Source organism: Micrasema longulum, unplaced genomic scaffold (assembly GCF_059751315.1).
Source record: "Micrasema longulum isolate JH-2025_06_02 unplaced genomic scaffold, ASM5975131v1 h1tg002375l, whole genome shotgun sequence".
In the NCBI taxonomy this organism is placed as follows: domain Eukaryota; kingdom Metazoa; phylum Arthropoda; class Insecta; order Trichoptera; family Brachycentridae; genus Micrasema; species Micrasema longulum.
Window position 1 is genome coordinate 1 of NW_028279525.1, and position 20531 is coordinate 20531.

The 20531-nt window shown below is 31.9% G+C and overlaps 1 protein-coding gene across 5 annotated transcripts in view; it reads right to left on the bottom strand.

The window, feature by feature from the left end:
• Positions 1–2014: 2014 nt before the first annotated feature.
• The window catches only part of LOC148272329 (uncharacterized), an 88677-nt gene continuing 70160 nt past the window's right edge, over positions 2015–20531 (bottom strand). For all 5 annotated transcript variants that reach the window (XM_088240187.1, XM_088240185.1, XM_088240189.1 and 2 more), the window contains exons 5-6: positions 7639–7865; positions 2015–2235 (exon numbers count right to left, since the gene is read on the bottom strand). In XM_088240187.1, the coding sequence (XP_088096313.1) occupies positions 2140–2235; positions 7639–7865 (323 nt within the window). In that variant the 3' untranslated portion in view covers positions 2015–2139. The remainder of the gene's footprint in view (positions 2236–7638; positions 7866–20531) is intronic.

The window sequence follows — 20531 nt, forward strand, 5'->3', positions numbered from 1 at the left end:
TCTTTAAGCACAACATTTCACAGACCTTATCCCTAATATTTTATTTTATTCTGAAAATATACGCTCATACATAATAAGCAACAGTATTTTGAGTTTGTCCAAATTTTTGTAGACAATGACTGGATTCAACTCCCTGGGGAGATGTTAATATTAACATATTACAACAGAGATTAAGAACATTTTAGAGAATTTAGTATAGAACTCTAGGAATTGGCTGGTTTAACATTAACCATTCTTCCCATATTTGAACATCTATATTCCTTCAATTTTTACATCTGTTGATTTTTTTTATTTATTTTTTATTTTCTTTTATTTAGGAAACATACAGTACAGTTACAAAGTTTAATATTTTAAACAATTAGACTTAACTCTAATGGACCAGTGAAGTTTCCATATTATAAAGCAATTATATGTAAGGTTAATTATGAAAGTATAAAAAAGAGAAGGAAAAAAAACATAAATGAAAGTTGTTTAAAAATTCAAATTTAAGTAAAAAAATATATTTTTAAGTTTGTAGTTTGTAGTGAGTATTTACAAATGGAAATAATATTAAAAATGAAGAAAAATTGTAAGAGTAATTAAAAGTTAAGAATTGAAATAAAGAATGAAAAACATGCTCAGATGTAAAAATAAAATAAAATAGTAATAACATTTTTTAAATTGATGTTTGTGAAGTTAAAGAGCTGAAGCCTTTATTTATGCGGGTGAGATTCGTGTGATTGAATTATTTCACTTACGTACTAGGCAACGCCTGAAATATTTCATTTTCATTTTTTTTACTTCTTCATGGACCAGGTGGATTTATCGAAACAAACTTCACAAACATCAACATATGAAAGAATTGAAGGAATATAGATGTTTAAATATAGGCAGAATGGTGAATGTTACACAGTGCGTGAAGTGGCCACTTAAACCAGCCAATTACAGGTCATAAGCCCTGTAGATGCCTAGACATCTATATTACCTTTTCTAAAATGTTCTTCATCTCTGTTGTAATATTTTAATACATAATAAGTATTAAAAACAAAGATTTTCACTCATCAAAAGACCAATTAAGTTTTCATTAATTATCAAAGATGGAAACAGACAAAAAAAAACAAAACCGTAATGAGAAAATAATAATTTTACAATTAACAGATGCGTTTTTCATGGAGGTTATAATTGGTAACAAATTAAAATACCGAGTGCACACTCCGAGCCATCACATATATGAACGCATACATATACACACATGCATACGCACCCTTACATACAAAACATACACAAACGCATATCTACATCATATGCGATACATAGCATAAACCACTCGAAATGTGCATTCAGCAACTATCCCAAATAATCAACTCCATGAAGAAATTGTCTGTATAAATGCAACGCGCAGTTAAAAATATCTACATTAATACCGAGTCCATTACAATTTTTACAGGTACGTCTTATACCCCAAAAAATCTTATCTCGGTGTCTAACATGTTGAGACTTCAATCAGCATTATTTTATAACTATTTACCTAAAAATGTACGTACTAGGTAAATTTTATTGTTTCTTTGAGAAAATTGAAATAAATCGTTTAAGTACCTACCCACCATATTTTTTCCATCTGGAAACAATAACTGCAAAGGGGAAAAACATCAAACGGATGCACATTGTATTGTGAAAGTTTTGAAAACTTTTTTTAATTCTACAATATTTTCTTATAATTAATAATATCTCAGTCAATAATGGATCTTTGATGCAAATTTTATATTTGTAAGCGCGGAAATACAGAAATGAGAATTATTATTTATGAATTTCCTGTCAGTTAAACAGAATCCAGTGCCACCTAGATCAAAAACGTAGATTTAAAGTACGTGACACATAAAGTAGTGGTTTTATTTTCTAGCTACACAACAAATGGCTCTTCGCCAGTTTCACAGCTAAAAGTCGTGGAAACATTGTTTTTGGATAAAAACAACTGCGTTATGTACCATTTTATCATTTATGCAGTATGTTTCCAATTTGTTTTATTGTGTATTCGTTTTCTTGGTTTTTAATCGGGGTGTGCTATCCTATTCCAAGCAGGAAGTTGGAGCAGGCCTCCGCTATGATGATGACGGCCTCCGTCCAGGCTGCAGGCAGGTACTTGCCCGGTGGGGGCGGGGATCAGAAGCCCTCCTTGGCCTCCCGAAATGTTCTGAAACGCCCGCGGTCCTCGACGCACTCCACTTTCACGAGGTTGAAATAAATATTACCCATAACCTATAAAAACAATACGATTAATCAAAAACAGCTATATATAACATTATTATAACAGCATTAGCGCTTGATTGGTAAATATACGTAATTATACTTCCAAATATTTTTTATTAGGTATTTGGAATTGTTAATGATTTTTTGCAGTATCTAACTATCTCGTTGCAAATTTTACTAAAAATTGTAGTTATGAATCGTTCTATTTTTCTGGGCTCCGATTATAATAGGAATTCAACAAAGTTATCTGTAATTATTGTCTTTAAAGCAAAATCGAATTTTTGTACGAAAATGCGTACAAATGTTTGTATGTTATTTACATTATTTTTATCGGTACCTTGCAATGGAACATGTTTTAAAAAAAAGAACACGGAAATATATATTTCATAAAGAAAATTCTAACTAAGTTAACACTTTTCCCAGCTGTCCAATAAAGTGCATTTTATAGACATCTAGTGACTTTTATCAGTACTTTTTCGCTGCTGGTAAACTACGTGAAAACACGGGACCGGGACACAACGCGTGGTTATTATAATCACGTGTTTACACGGCTCCGGGATACAAAGCACAAAAAAAGGAGTGAGACCCTATATATGTGCGAACATTGCGAAGTGGCTCTTCATAAAGGCCAATGTTGGCCAAACTATCATACAAAAATAACTTACTGAGTTGATTCAAATAAATACGAGAAGTTTCAATTGATTTAATCCAGTATTTTTGTAATGACACTTTTAAGAAACCCTTCACAAAGCATGAGAATTCACAAAAATAGGCCGGGCACAGGGTAAATTCTATGTGTATTCGGCCGGTACTCAAAGTGTAAACTAACAGAAATCTTCAATTGTCTTTATGTAGGAAAATGTGTGTATAGTTGTATAAAAATTCAAATATCTAGAAGATGTTCAAAAAATAAAAATTACAATACTCACAAAGCGAAAATTCAAAATTACATTATAGACAATTGAAGCCAACTCTGTCCCTGTGTCCGTGAAGGCACTGGTGCATTTTTATTATTAGCTAAACTTACAACTAAATTTCGTTAAAACGAAGACACGTTTGACATGTCGTTCGATCGTATTTCAAGGGCGTCTGTTCTCCAATTTTCCATTAAAAATATATTCCATATTTAATTATTAGCATTAAGTATGGCGTATGACTACGGTACATTTTTTCAAACTCAAAAGTTGTCATTTCCATAAACCCTTTATTTTTCCATCGGAATGAATTAACTAAACATATATTTTATATCAATAATAACCTGTATTTCACCATCATCATATCCCTGTTTTCATAAGGCACTTCATCGGAACTAGATGCAGCGTATTTCGATCATCTGTTACATGAAGGTAAGGTAATAAATCTTACGCTTCGGTTACCATTCCAGGGACAATGAAATATTGCAGTGTTAAACCACCTTTAAAACAAATATTTCACATCAAACCTCCCAGGAATCGAATCCGGGACCTCAATACTGGTAAGTGAATGCACCAACAACTAAATACGAAGCCAGCCTTTCCCCACTCGATTTCCTTCTTCAGGATTTTACCTGAAAGAAGTAATCTAGTCCAAACCACTCATCCAGGATTTTGGTTCTATTCCACACTCACAAATGTTTATTCATACTTCATCTGCCTGAACACAGATGACATATTTTATTTACTCCTAAATAAATAGTAAATTAGCTGTTGTTTGATAATTCCCACAGAAATTTTGCATCCACGAGGTATAGGTACCTTGCCAACTTTCACCAAGCTCAACTTGTTAAATTTCATTCACACGCAAATAACGTCTATAGCAGTCGTGGGCAACCTTTTCCTAGTCGTGACCAGATTGTCAATTTTCCTCAGTATTGCGAGCCGGAATCTCAAAATAATCTACGCATACAAATAAAAAAAACAGCACAAATACAATCACGTGTATGAAAAAGAATCATAATCCTGAACGAGTGCTTTCGACCCGATGACTGCTCTCAAATAAAAATCCTGAATAACGAAATCGAGTGGAAATAAGTCCGCCTCGTAGTGTGTGGTTGCTGCGTTAGTCTACCATGCTTGAGGCCCCGAGTTCGATTCTTTGGAAGGTCGTCATGAAATATTGATTAAAAGACTTTACTGCAATATTTCATGTTCCCGGACTAGTGCCCGAAGCGTAAGGCTAATCACCTTACCTTCAGGTAACACATGATCGATGTAAGCTGCATCAATTGTACCAATGCAGTGCCTTACGCACCGTTGGGTGCGGACAGGGGGGTTATGAAGATGATGCATTTTGGATTAAAGTAATTTTCTTGATAAATAACATATCTACCGACGCTTTTCATCACAGAAGGCTGTTTCTTATCATAGAAGCCCAATCAAAATATGAAAGAGAAATACTTTAATTTTAATTTCGCTGAACGCGGAGTAATATTTTGCGCTATCTACTGGTTGAATTCGATCATATGACGTCTGAGGTGACGTAATGAAAACACTTATCGACAAGTCGGCAGAGAATACCGAGGTAAATAGAGTAGATACATTATTTCAATATTCTGACTGTGTGTATTTATTTATTTTCTCTTAATTTTCAATTTTCGAAAATCGAACTAGACGCTTTCAAGGTTATTTAGATGGACCTCAACAAAAAAAAACTAAACATAGGAACACGCCAATGGTAGATAGCTAAAAAGCAACAATTCAGGGGAAAATACGGGAGTACGTTTGTAATTATATGTAGAAAAGTCAGACCGCGCATTCTCTTAAAAGCTTAGTGTTGTTACTATTGAATACGATATCGTAATTATAATAAATAAAGAACAATTTACATATTCATTAATTGACGGTATCATAAACAAACTTGGAAATCTCCATTGAAGGAGTTTCTGAGATATTTGCGAAAAACTTTGTGAGATTTCTAATCATGCTTCACTAACTCAAAGAGAATGCCAAGTTTGCGGTGTCAAGTAGTATAATTGATACCTGTTTTGCAAGATTTAGAGACGGTTTAGAATTACGCTATTATTTAGGTAGATAGGTTTTCATGTATAGTTTATTTTGGCATCATTAACTAATTTTCCATTTTTGGTGAAGTTTTCCAAGTTCTAATACCCTCAATTAACGAACCATTCTCATGAAAATAGCTTCTTACTCTAGGACCTTACTAAAGTCCTTAAAATATAGCTTGATTAGAATGACAGTTGTCAGCAAAAGTAACGACATAACTTTGTAGTGACGTCTAAAGAATCATTTATATTGACACACGAAGAGTCTTTTATTTAAGAGTCTTTTATTTAAGAAGAGATTAATTTTTTAAATCCAATTCTTGACATATAAATGAACATTTAAAAAAAAAAAAAGAAATATTAGCGTTCTTATAATTTACCCAAATATTTCAATTTCGTTGGCCATTTTCAACGAGTTGTAAATAACTCACTATTAGAAAATGGAAATCTAGTTGGGCCAAAGTGGGGTTCGAACCTCGGACCTCTGATCCGCGAGTCCGCAACACTAGCCACGGGACCACAACCTGATTCTAAACTAACGTAATTATATAAAATCAGCTTTAAAACTAAAAAAACACTGAAATAAACCTAATTGTTCTTACAAGGTTTCGTCATTTTGTAAAAAATGTTAGAGATGTGACAAATTGATCAATGTAAATCGATCGAATAAAATTAATTTATTTGTTGTTATTTATGAAAAAATGTATTTAATGTCTTATTTTTTAGTAAATAGTTGTCTTAAACACGCTATAATAGGCTTGTTTTTGCGTTTTTATATCAATTTCCGGAAACAGAGTTTCATGTTTGCATGAAAAAATTGATAAAATCGATATGATCGGTATATGATCAGCGACCAGTAATTTCCCATCACTAGTGACATTAGTTTGGCTGCTGTCTTTTAATCAAGCTATATTTTAAGGACTATAAGTTAGATTTCAAGTAGGGTTTATAAAAAAAACAACTTGAATAAATCAACGTTCGGTGATTAGAGTTTATGGACGAATTTTGGTATGATCGGAACTCCGCGTTTTCGCGGACCAGGGGTTGCCCACGCGCGGTCAGCAACAAGTAGTTCGTCGGCTGAACAAAGGCATCAGATCTGGTTCATCACGACTCAAATTTAAGGTCAAGTCTGTATTTAGGCTTTATTGAATGACTTACAAGTTACTGGTGCCACACCGTTATAAACAATACAACTTGCTGGTTAACTTTGTGGTCAAACATTTAACTAAATGATAGTCAATATTTGTATATAACCACTTACCGACTTTTCTGTGTTTACCGGTTTCGAGACGTACCCGTCTCTTTGTCAGGACACCAATTAAATCAACATGCGACCGGTAGACATAGAAAAGTCGGTAAGTGGTTATATACGAATATTTAATAACATTTAGTACTACTACTTGTAATCAGTGAGTAACTGGGCCTCGATTATAATGGGAAGATAAAGACGTCATACCTTCACCTTGACGGTATAGTTGAAGATAATTTGCCTCTAGCGATTATAAAGATATACCACCGACCCCCCACTTTCAAGTTTTGGGTAGGTACATCGATATGAATCAAGGGGAAGCGTGCGTCATGGTTTACATATCTACGCTCTAAAATGACATAGCTTCAGTATGACGTCATAGTTGAAGATAAAAGTCTCCCGACCGACTACAAAGGTATTAAGCATTCTGCGATGCAACTACATCTCAAAAGCCTCCAGCCTATTCATAGTATTCACTTTCATAGTCCAAGTCTCACAGCCGTACAACAATACAGACCACACATAACATTTTACCAATCTTTGCCTTATTTTCAAGTTGAGATTAGCATCGCAGAAGAGGGATTTCATTTTATGAAAAGCAGCTCTTGCTATCTCAATTCTGCATTTAATTCCTATATCTGGGTCAAGCGTCTCTGTTAGAATGCTGCCGAAGTATTTAAATTTGTCCACCTTTTCAATGTCACTACCCTTTAATTTGAGAGAAAATGCGGAGTAATCAAGTCGACCAAATGTTATCCATTTTGTTTTGCAAACATTAATTGTTTAATCCAGTTGTTCGCCAAATGCATCCACTCTATTCAACAGCTCCTGAAGATCGGTAATGGCATCCGCCAGCAAAACAGTGTCGTTTACGTACCTAATATTGTTAATTACAACTCCTATAAAAAAATACAACCTCCTGTAGATTAAGCAAAAAAGATCAACATCCGAACGTTTTGCGAACGCGCTAGCTCTAATTTTAATCGACCAGGCCCTTTTCACACATGCCACGCAAATTCACCCAGCCCGGTAACTTTCCGCGTTCATTCTACAAACGCATACACAACGTGTCACCTTTTGTAGGGTGAAAACCCGGTAAAATTACCGGGCCGGGTGGATTTACGTGGCGTTTGTGAAAAGGGCCCATGGAGTAGGAACAGTACACGTTTACTATACAGACCTGCGAGGCCGAGGTGTTGGTGGCCTTGAGGCAGGCGAACAGCGCGTCGTCGCACAGGCAGTGCGACTTGCTGTACAGCGAGTTGTTGGTGAGGTTGTAGCGGCGCGAGAAGGCGCGCACCTTCACGGGGCACAGGTCGTGCTGGCGGCAGCAGCGGTCCATGCGGCGGTCGCTGCCCAGGTCGTGGTACGAGGCGGCGATGTCGCCCGTGCCGCACCACTTCGTCCCTGCGGTGAAGGAAACAGGAAAACACCATCAATTGCGAGTCGCATCGCGCATCATACATCCGCGACATGGTTGAAATTTTGACTAATTTAAAATTGTGTTTTATAATAAAACTTGCATCTGATCTTCTTGTTATAAAAAAAAAACATCATACGCTCCGGTTGGTGAACCGAAGCAGTCCCTTATGTACCACTTTGAAGTCTGGTGTCCTGGGCCCCGATTACAATGGGAAGTTAACAGAGTTATCTTCGACTGTCTATAAAGAAAAACCGATATTTGTGTACGAAAATGAGTATATTTGCATGAAAATTTAAAGTATCTTCGTCAGTAACCTATAATTGAACATGTTTAGAAGAAAAAATTGTATGCACATTCTGCTTTTCATGTAGAAAACTTAATTTTCCTTTGTAGATAAAATTGAAGATAAAGACGTCATACCTTCCCCTTGACGGTATTGTTGAAGATAAATTCTCTCTAGCGATTACGAAGATACACTACCGACCCCTCGCCATCGAGTTTTGGGTAGGTACATCGATACGAAACAAGGGGAAGCGTACGTCACGGTACACATACATATCTACGCACTAAAATGACATAGCTTCAGTATGACGTCATAGTTGAAGATGACATTCTCGCGACTGATTACGAAGATCTCTTCTTAATTCGTTGGTATTTTTGCTCCTTTCTTTGTGTAAAATTCATTTCTGTCTTCATATTTAAAAATGCGCTTCTGTTCTTTCCGCTTTTATACTTATATGTAAAGATGATAATTTTGATATTTTTCTTTTTCTTCTAAAAATCATTTTTATATTTTTTGCTACTTCTTTGCAAAATACTTGTCTGTCTGTCTTTATTTGTATTTATGTATGTAAAACATGTAAAAGCCTAAAAGGCGTTTAAATAAATAAATAAAAATAAAAAGATACTCTACCGATCCCCACACCATCAAGTTTTGATGTAAATACATTGGTTTATACCAACGGGTCTAGAACCCCTCGATACGTTTATCTACGCATTAAAAGTGACAAAAAATTTGTTTCACCTAGGAATTTTTCTTTTAATTACTATTATTTCAATTTTAAATCGTTCTATGGTTGGCATTTTTTCTTAAAAGCCTATTTAAAATAGGAAAGAGAAAGTCAATGTCGAAGTCGATTGAAATTCTAACATAATTGACAGTTTTGAAAATGAGCGGCTAGATGCAAAAAACAATGTCGCTAGATGTTGCCCTATTAATATATAAGAGACGTTAGAAAGTTGCCACTGTAAAAAAAATATGTTTTTTCCATCTGTTTTACTATCTTTCTGTGTAAGTATCGAGACGTTGAAGGAGCCGGCTTTGTAATCAATCAGAAGATAAATACAGTCGAGCTTTAAGCATATCGTCTTGGTAATTGTCAAAATTCTTATGAAAATTATATTTAAGCGAGCATTTTTTGTATCAATTGGGATTTATTGGAGTTTATAATTGCTTTGAAGTGGGCACTTTTTATCACATAAGCCCATATAAAATATAAATGAGAATTATTTTAAATGTTAATGAAGTAAGGAACGTGGACTTAACCATTAAGGTCATTCATTGGTTGATTTTGATCATATGATGTCGAGATGAGTGGGTAGAACATACCGAGGTAGATACAGATAGTACAGAAGTTTAGTATGCCGTCTCGATATGTACAGATGAAGATAGAGTTCATAAGCGAGGCACTGACGAAAAAACCGATAGACATAGAAAAGACGGTAGATAGTGAAATACAAATATTTAATAACATTTAGACATTTAATTAATTTGAAACTGCTTCGGTTTTAAATAAGTTTATATTAATGTCAAATTCGCGACTTATATATATTAATATATTCATAATGATTCAGTCCTGAAAAAAAAAATTAAATGGTCGGAATTATCATGGGGGATCGAAACCATTTAAATATGCAGGCACATATAAAAAAAGCTGTATAAAACATTTGTTCGTCCCCAGCTAGAGTACTGTACTCCTATTTGGTCACCTTACTATAATGTTAGTATTTATAGACTAGAAAAGATCCAACAAAAATTCTTTAAACATGTCGACTACTGGTTAAACCTTAACTTCTCTAACTATGCTAAAAGTATGCAGTACCTACCATAGAATAAACTCTCTTCAAATTCGAAGAATAATGTAAGACCATTTATTTTTATACATATTAATAAACAATCAAATTGATTCCCCTAATGTACTTAAAGGCTTCCATTCCGTGTCCCATCTAGACCAACAAGACAAAATATTTTGTTTTACACAGACAACGCGTCAACGAACTATTTAAAACAATCAACAATACCCAGAATATGCGACCAATATAACTATAGATTTACAGAGGCTGATATTTTTTATAAATGAATGTAAATTAAGGTCAAAAGTCACAGAAATATTGAAAGAAGCAGATATTTAATTAATTGTATTAAAAAACTAGGTCTAATTATTGGAATAATGAAAAGAACAAATGTCTCTGATAAAAGTACAAAATTAATGACATACAATGCTTTTATACTTCTACATTTTGTATATGGATTAATAATATGGTCGCAATGTAGTAAACAGAAGCAAGAATCAATACAAAGAACAATGAATAAAGCACAGTAACATTTAATTTTAATAAATACACTAGAACCAAAGATTGATATAGAATAACAAAAATGCTCAATCTAGAGGAATTGATCTACACAGAAAAAATAAAAATGATATTTTAGATGAAAAAGAATAAAATAAAGACAAATATTAAATTTAATTTTGACTACAACATGCATAAAATAAATACAAGTGCATCAAATAATTTAACTTGCGGACAACCTAGGACCAACAGAAAAAAAAACAGTTTTTTGTATACAGCAATAAATTTTTATAATGAAATTTCTAATGATACAAAACATATACGTACCTAAAAAACACCTAAATAAAACACTTTTTAACAGCCCGTGTGACGAGTGATATGTGGTGTTTTTTTATCGAATTTTTATTTAAACTATTGTGTTATTATATATAATATCCCTTCATTCCAGCACTTATGCTGATTGGGAATTTTTCGTACAAATAAAATATGTAATATAATGTAACATGTAAGGTTTAAAACCTTGTATTTTGTCATAAATAAATAAAAAGACACCTTTTTCATTTGTTATAATAAACACAATTTAAATTATTGTCTTAAGTTTAAATAATTTTTTGGTGTGCGCATGGGTGTTCTACACTAATATACAAAGAAATTGTGAATATATTTTGTACATACTGTTTGTTTCCCCAGAAAATAAAGATTTTTAATGAATGGTAAATTTGTATGTATTTTTTTCAGTTTTCTGAACTGACATTCGTATAGGACGCAGCGGCCGAATTGACAGCGCCACGAGCTCACAAATAAATATTATCTGTGGTTTTCTAAGCAAGATGTTTACAATCTAGGAGGCATAAAACAATGACAATAAACAGCTGAAACTAGTAAAACTAGCCTTATTTCGTAACCTATAGTGGCTCAAACCGGTCAACTGTGAGTTACCCGTTACTGTTACTGTGTTGCTAATGAATCCAATTTCACGTCAACCAATCGATACAATATGCCGCTTACTGTGCTTACCTGCAAATTATTACCTAACCTGGCAACACACCACACGCCACGTAATTGAAACCTGAATTCTACTTCAATAGAGGGCTTTGCTAGAGAAATAGTAAGCAGCGATCATTTTACAATTGTTTATATATTGCCTGAATCAAATCTTAAAAAAAACAAAAGCTAAATCATCAAGCGCAGAATTAAGTAAAAAATACATTTTGGCCAGCGCGAAAAATTCAACGCCCCCCCGCACTCTCTTACCGCGCTTCGCTCTATCTTAAAATATTTATCCATATACCTACTTCTTGTATTGTAATCTCCCAAGGAAGAAGTACATACACATATACGCATGAAATCTCCCCGGCGCGTCTGCGTCCACCCCACACCCGCGCAGACCCGTGACCTTATCCATCTTTCTTAAAATTCGAAATTTTGAACAGCACAAAGTCGTTAGTCATTTCCGTTATTAAATAATACAAAAAATTATTTCATGAAAAACAAATTAAACTGAAACAGTGTCATAACCAGTCATAAACAGTGTCATAACGGGAAAACTTCACCGTTTTAAAAAAACTGTGAAGGCTCACAACGGTGTAGGTACACCGTTTAAAAACAACTGCGTTTCAAAGAAACCCTGTTTGAATATAACAAGGGTGTTAACGTTTTTGACACATCCATCCAAACTCAATACAATATTATCGGAATTTACATGCAGTAATGAGTCATTCAATATCAACGCATTATTTCTTTAAAATGGTGATCCTGCCGTTCGTATAAAAAGAAAGCAAAGTTTACTGAGTGGCTTAATTTTAGTGAAAGCTCGCATTAACATTGTAAGTAAAAAAGCCCGTCCAAATTACATGTGCATTTTACATTGACAATTTCTTGTATATACCATATTGATAATTTTTCGTGGATAATTTATTATAAATGTTAAATTAATAATTAAGTACATTTAATACGCATATAATCCGAATGAAAACATAATTAAAGGTATAAATGAAACGACATTTTGTGAATTTAAAGGTCTCTATTTGCATTTAATAAAATTTTTAGGTTAAAAAAAATATTAATGTCATTCCATAAAATAAGGTTCCTATAAAAAAAATTAAATAATAAAAAAAAAAAGTTTTGGAAAATTAGTAACTTTTTGTTTCTTAATTATCAAAAATTCAGCAACGGAAAAAAACTTTATATTTTTTATTCATAACATAAAATTTAATGCGATAGGCGAAATGGGAAGAAAAATTGTTTTTTAATTGGTACTTAAATTGAAATTTGGGGAGGGGAGGTAACTGCACTAAACTGTTATTTTTTAAACGTCTAAACGAAACAGCTTAATTTGTGTAACGGTAACTGTTATTGGTATTTTTATTTAAAAAAACGAAATGCTCACCTCTAGTATAGATGACATAATATAAGCATCATAACTTTAATTGAAGCATTTCATGTAATTATAACCACATCTAATTTAATTTCTAACATGTTAGTATCTATCATGTTCGCCTCGTAATCAAATAATGATCAGCACGATTGCCTGACATTTAAGCAGGGTAGCCAAATAGCCAGTATTTTAGTAATATTTTTAATTGAATCGGCATTCACTTCGTAACACTTCGTTATAAATTATTATGAAAATAAAACTTTGTTATTAGTGTTACACAATTTTTATTATTTTACAAGAACACTACTACAGTTTCGGAAGAGAGCACTCCTCCCATCGAGGGGTGATATAAAACGGTTTTATATAGTATTTTAGTAAATTATAAGAACGCTAATATTCATTTTTTAAAGTTATGTTAACACCCAATATACCGATCAGCAATATTTATTCAAAATAAAAATAAATAAACGTTAAAAATACAGTTTTATCCAGTAGCGTAAGTTTTAACATGTCAACAGATATATGAAAACTTAATGTACGTGCATAAAAATATTTTTGATTTAGAAAAAACAGAGATTTCCATAGGTTCAACTATAGAAATTATGATATGCTAGTTGTGCCCACCGCTAGACTGCGAAAAAATCATAATTCTCTTGCCTAAAACTGGATTTGAATCTACAATAAGGTACCTCTAGAAATTCAGGCTTTTTCAACAAAAAAAAGATAAAATAAATAAAACAACTTTGTTTTTAACCACTAATTTTTATTTTTCACCGACCGGTTTCAAAGCAAACAAGCTTCTTTGTCAAGGTTTACGTAACTAATGAATTGATTCCTTTTTATTTTATTTCTATCATGTTCACTAAATACTACACGTGGACCCAATAAATCAAGTGTTTTTTTTTCTTACACGGGTGGTAATCTGATATCATTATTTTCGAAGTAATCCAAGAGCGGACTAAAAGAAATATTGTTTATTTGGTTATTAATTATTGTTTTCTTGTTATGAATCGCTTTTTTAATTTCTAAGATTTCTAAGTTGTCTAATTTTAATATTTTATTTTCAACATGAAGTACTTTTAAGCCAGTGTCTTTATTGAAGTTATGATTATTTTCTATCAGATGATTTGCGAATTAAAAAAAAAAATATTATTTAAGCATCTTAAGTGTTCTTTTACTCTAATATTAAAGTTTCTTTTAGTTTTTCCAATGTAGATTGAATCGCAATAATTACAATTTAATTGGTATATTCCAGATTTATTATATTTATGGACTTTGTCTTTGTGATTTTTGATAGATGGATGTTTTTTTATTTTATTATAATGCATAACCACAAAGTTAGTGCTTCAAATATAAACTTTATATAAAAAAAAAAGAATTTAGTCAAGCACAGCCTGTTTAGAAAGAGCTACTGTAGAGTCGATGAATATTTGCAGGACAAGACAGCTTGGCATTAGATTCGCGAGTTTTTATATTAATTTATTGATTTTAGTTTTTTTATTTAAATTCGTTTGATAGGTTTAATTTACTAATTATTGTTTTATATTTTATAGTTATAATTTATTTATTGACGATTATAAGAGATTTCACGAATCCTATATAAATAATAATAATAACATTAGTATATATTTACTAAACAAGGGTAAATTAAAAAGGATAAAACATAAATAAATTTCTCATCAAGTTAACTAGTCGACCTCGAGGTGTAATGGTCAGCGTGTTTGCCTAACATTCAAGAGGTCTCGGGCTCGATTCCCGACATGATTGATATGAAATATGTACTAAAAGAGTGTCTTCACCCTAAAATATTTCATAGTCCCTGGACTGGTATCTAAAGCGTAAGACTGATAATATTACCTTCATGTAACAAAAATTATCAATACTCGCTGAGATTGGTGTACTAATGCAGTGACTTATGCACCATTAGGTGCGGAATGGGAATAATAAATGAATGAATTACTATTGGAAAATAATCAGACGACGAAAAGTTTTCATTTGCATTTGTGACCAATGTCTCTCCAAATCAATATGACTGGCTCAGGGTGTTGGTTGAAATATTTAAAGAGGAATACCAATTTTGCGGCCTATTTCTTAGTTTGGACTGAACCAAACCAAGGGACGATAAATGTCTCTATAAAATATGTCTCTAAATATGTCTCTAATAAAAGTGTTGTTGCTTCATATTATTCGCCTGCTCCGGTCGAATCACGAAATATAATAATATATATCAGAGGATCGATGCATTCGAGATGTGGTGTTGGAGAAGGCTGCTGCGTGTGCCTTGGGCAGCCAGAAGAACGAATGCATCGATACTGGAAGAGCTCCATATTACAACTCGTCTATCAGTGGTGCGTTTGAGAAGGATACAGTCTTTCTTTGGACATATTGCTAGACGTGAGCCCGACAATGTAGAAAAGGCAATTATGTCTGGCCGAGTTGAAGGTGGAAGAAGCCGGGGTAGAATCCCATATAGGTGGCTACGGGGCTAAAATTTGATGAGTCAGTTCGTCGGGCTGAGGACGGACTGGAGTGGAACAGATTATTAAGAAGTGTTCATGGTAATCACGATCTTCAGCATTGAGGGACCGACTTGGGAGACGAAGAAGAATATCAGTGTTGCATACCCTTAGAACCCTGATATTGACATAGAATTGGAATCACATTAAAAACTTAATATGTCCAGCAAAGTTAATTGCACAATCAAATGTTAATAAAAAACTTTACCTTTATTTTTTACTTTCTGATAACGATCTAGGGTGCTATTCTGAACCACTCTCATGGCACGGAAAACAGTTTTTCTCGTGTATTTTGTATGTGTATACACGAGATAATACGGCCACGAAAGCGTTTGGAATATCAGCCCTGGGGTGCAATTGTGAATCTTCTCTATCTCCCAGAGAGTGGTTCATTTGAGGATATTTATTTTTTCCATGCAGCTAATTTTTGCTTAATATATGGCCACTCTGATGATTAAACGTCAAAAAATATGAGCACGGGAAATCAAACATGGTGATTTGCATTTAGAACATTATCCAAACATTACCCAAAACGCTTAATTTGGTTTTACTGACCGAACCAAACTCTCAAAAAGGGGGTAGAGAGTGGTTTATTTGACGTTTAATCATCAGTGTGGCCATATATGAACAAAAAATTAAAATCCCCAAATTGACCTCTCTTTAGCGAGTAGGGACAATTTAGAATAGCACTTCTGGATATTTGACAATACGGATGACTAGAGTTCGGATAAACGAAGTTCTACTAATAATAATATATTATCAAAAAGTATTGTTTAGTTACTTATAGAGTTTCGTATTAGTAATATTTCGTAAAGTTAATTTATTTATCATATTTTTGGCACGTAAATTGTCTAGGACAAACACAACAATTGACACTTGATCTTGCAAAATTTGTTGACCAAAAACTTTTTTTTTAAATTGCCATCAATTTGTGTTCATAATATCCTTACGTATAATAAGTTAATTTTAGTATTTCCTTAAATTAATTTTAATAATACCTTCATATACTTCATAACACTTTTATTAATAATACCTTGCACAAATTTCGAGCATATTTACAAGAATATAAAAAATTAAAACGTATTTGTTATATTATTCTTTTATATATTTCATTTGGTAAATTAATATTACTTACAATAATTATTGAAATAACTGTTTACTAATTTATACCTGTACATTATTACAATAAACGTAATATATTATTAATATTCAAAGCATTAACTTTGTGGTCCAACATTTTAATATTATGTTAAGAAAATTTGAAGAGACGGGTTACGTCTCGAAACCGGTAGACAGATAAGTCGGTGAGTGGTTTTATACAAATTTTATTAACATAATATTAAACGTAATATAATTTAAATCTTACATTATTTCAAGGTTTCTTGATCAATTTATGCTACGGCCTTTGCCGACTGAAAACTTCCAATAAATTAAATTTTCAGACAGTTTTGGTGTATTTTCAAAATGCATCAGGTTTCCAAGGTATGAACACCTGGGGTCGGTAACTTTGTCAGGGGCAAAGGATTAACGAGGAGATCAACACAGCAAAGTAAAGGTATGTATCACTACCTTAATACGTGTTGCAATATAAAAGAATCTGACTTACAACATATGAAAAAAATTAGGTATTGTATGAACGTGTTTAGGCAGATCGGTGAATGTTATTCGGTATTATTTAATGTGATCCCGTAAGCCTTATCCCCAGCCAATGACAACATATTCAAACTAAACAAATTACAACAGGGATGGAAAATACCTTAAATACGGGAATATGGAAGTCTAGGCGTTTACAGGGCTTATGACCTGTCATTGGCTGGTTTAAGTGGCCACTTTAAACACTGTGTAACATTCACCATTTTGCCTATGTTTGAACATCCATATTTCTTCAATTCTTCCATTTGTTGATTTTAGTGAAGTTAAAGAGCTGAAACCTTTATTGTTGTGAAGAGATTCATCTGACAGAATTATTTCACATACTAGGCAACGCCTGAAAACAATTTTTAAATTTTTAAACTTCTTGGACCAGTTGGTTTCATTACAATATTTGAGTTTGTCCAAATGTTCGTAGACAAAAGACTGGATTTCACCCCCTCGGGAGTCATTAAGATCAACAAATTACAACAGGGATGGAGAATACCTTAAATAAGGGCATATGGAAGTCTAGGCATTTACAGGGCTTATGACCTGTTATTGGCTGGTTTAAGTGGCCACTTTACACACTGTGTAACATTCACCATTTGCCTATGTTTTTTATTCATCAACGGTTCAAAGAACCTTTTACGAAAAATGTTTTACAGAAATAATCACAAATGTCAGCAATATATTTATTTATTTATGCATATTTTTCTCTTACAAACTATAATTAATTATAAAAATAATGTGACCTCACTGGGGTTACCCGTGCCGAGGACACTAAACAATACACTTTTTTTAAATGTTTTTACATTTGAGAATAAACAAAGAAGATTTACTTAATAAACAGAGATAATTAACAAAATATTCACAGTTTTAAAAACTAGGTTTATCTATATTGTTTATATTACAGAACGCACAATGAAAATAACAAAAACCTACCATAATCTATACACTTGTAAAGAAGTTGATTCAATTCAGTTGGGCGAATGAGACAATCCATTTTACTTCTACCTAGCTCCACTACCCATTTTTTTATAGCCTTTTAAAACATTTTCTCGTTACTAATTGTTTTAATAAATAGTGGAAGTAGGTTATAGATTTTAATTGAATAATACTCAAAATCCCTTTGTCCGAAAGTGGTATTAGTTTGTATTTGTTTAAGTTGTCTTTGTGCTGAGGATCTAGTGATTATATTATACAATGTAAAACCTAATACGAAATGTAACAGAATAATCAAAACTAAACGATTTATTGAAAATAAAATATTAAAAAACAACGACAAAAAAGTAATAAAGAAACATAACATCTCTTTAAATAAAATAAAAAAACAGTTAGTAAAATTCTATATTTGAAGCACTAACTTTGTGGTTATCTTTATGTATATAACTTTTCTGTGTCACTAAACTCCCCTAAACGACTTAGCCGGTTTACGTGTGGTTTTTTGCATAATAATGAGCTTTGCGCAGCGCATGTTTGTTGATCTTAAAATCTTCAATCTAATCTGTAAAAAAAACGTTGGAAACAAAAACGTTTTATTCATCGACCTTTTAGAGTTGCATTCGATGAGAATGCATCTACAAAAAAATTGGGAAAATGTTATTTTTTTGCATATAAATAAAGTTTGTATTTGAATGTTTACAATCAGCATTCGTTTTTTGTTGATCTCAGTCAGTTTATTTCCTTAAATTATTTTTAATGTTTAACCATTTATTTATTTTTACTGGATTTTTGGTAATACTAAAATAATATTAACTGACTTTAAATATATTTTTTGAAAATTGCAATCGTAAATAATGTGCACTCCTGTTGTTAGAAGAGCAGAGTTTGACATTTAAAAAAAATTTTCTGTATTTAAAATATAATTTTATGTTTTGGGATTCAACCATAAAATAGTACCTAGTGCCTATTTCAATTTATGTTGAAATTTTTATTGGTTTGGATATGTGTTTATTATTACAATTAATATTTTGATGTTATTCTTGTACTTATATTTTTCTTGTCTTTTGTTTGTATCTATATTGTTGATTCCTGTCTGTTTATGTTTTTCTTATGCTTATAAATGTAACTTGTTTTTGGCCGATGTTATCAAGTTTTGGTAGTAGGCCCTAATAAAGAAAAAAAAAAGGTACCTACTTAAATTCGATATTTAAATATTATTAATTCATCACACGAACAGAAGAATTATATATATGTATTTAGTTATTGATTAATTACATTATACATACATTTGTTAAGGACAGAGACACAGGCCGATGATATTGCACTTATTTTTTTTATTTTGCTTTGGGCAACAGCAAATCACACAATGACGAAACGAAAAGATTGAGATGTCTCTCTCAATATCAAATGTCACTTAGTATAAAATTCATCGAAAATTCGAATATCAAAAAAACGTTTGGTGAACCAGCTAATAGCAGGCAAGTCAACGTTTGGGTAAGACAACGTCTGTCAGGTCCTCTAGTTCATTACAAAATCACAAAGATAAAGTTCTAAAAGTCATGTGTTTTTTGTAATTAAAATAAAAATTCTGTCGACTCCTAATAAATAAAAAACATCGAATTTTACAATTATTTGTTTTATATTTTATTATTTTATTTATTTCGACGGCTTGCTCCTTCGACAAAGTATAAAATAATATTGAAAAACAATTATGATAAAACAAAACACCTGTACACAAGTATAGAAAATATAGACATTGGTAAAAAGCAATATAATGTAATTGCTCCAAAAATATTTAATGACTTATTGCCAAATATAAAAGACTCAAAATGTAAAACAAATTCTAAAATAAAAATAACTGCACAAATAAATAGTGTAGCAAGAGATTTTTTTGAAAAATATATGTAAATCAAAAAACGTAGTACTTTATATAATTGGTACACATATTATTTATATTTTTTTCATTGCTTTATATTTGTTTTTTATTACATATTATACTATATTATTTATGTTTAAGTAACATGTATTCTTGGCACATATATATACTTTATATGTGTATAATATTGATTTATAATTTCTTACATTTGATTAGCTAGGCATTTATAATTAAGTAGTTTTAGTTTTTTTCATGTTATTGTTTTATTAGTATAGGACTACTTATGCTCTAAAAGATATAAAATCTTCATCTTAGAACAGGCTGAGCCATGTTAGATGGAGAATATCAGAGTTAGTGCTTCAAATATAAACTTTATATATAGAGAACACTGCGTTTTCATTTTATATCAATAAGTTTTATATATATTCCTGTTATTAAATATGTATACTAATTTTATGCAATAAATTTGTAATATAAATAAAATAATAGATACACGGAATAAAATCAGCGGAAAATAAAGAAAAAATAAAGGAAAATTGAATAAGAAATTATAACATACTTATGCAGCAAATTAACGATAAATAAAGAGTTAAAAAGTATTGAAGTAACAGAGGCGATGTATTATAGTATAAACAGTAAAACAAGTAGGTATAACACTTAGTACATTTTTATAATTTAAAAAAGAAGTGATTAAAAAGTAATGATTTCAATTTGTATAAAGATAAATTAAATAAAT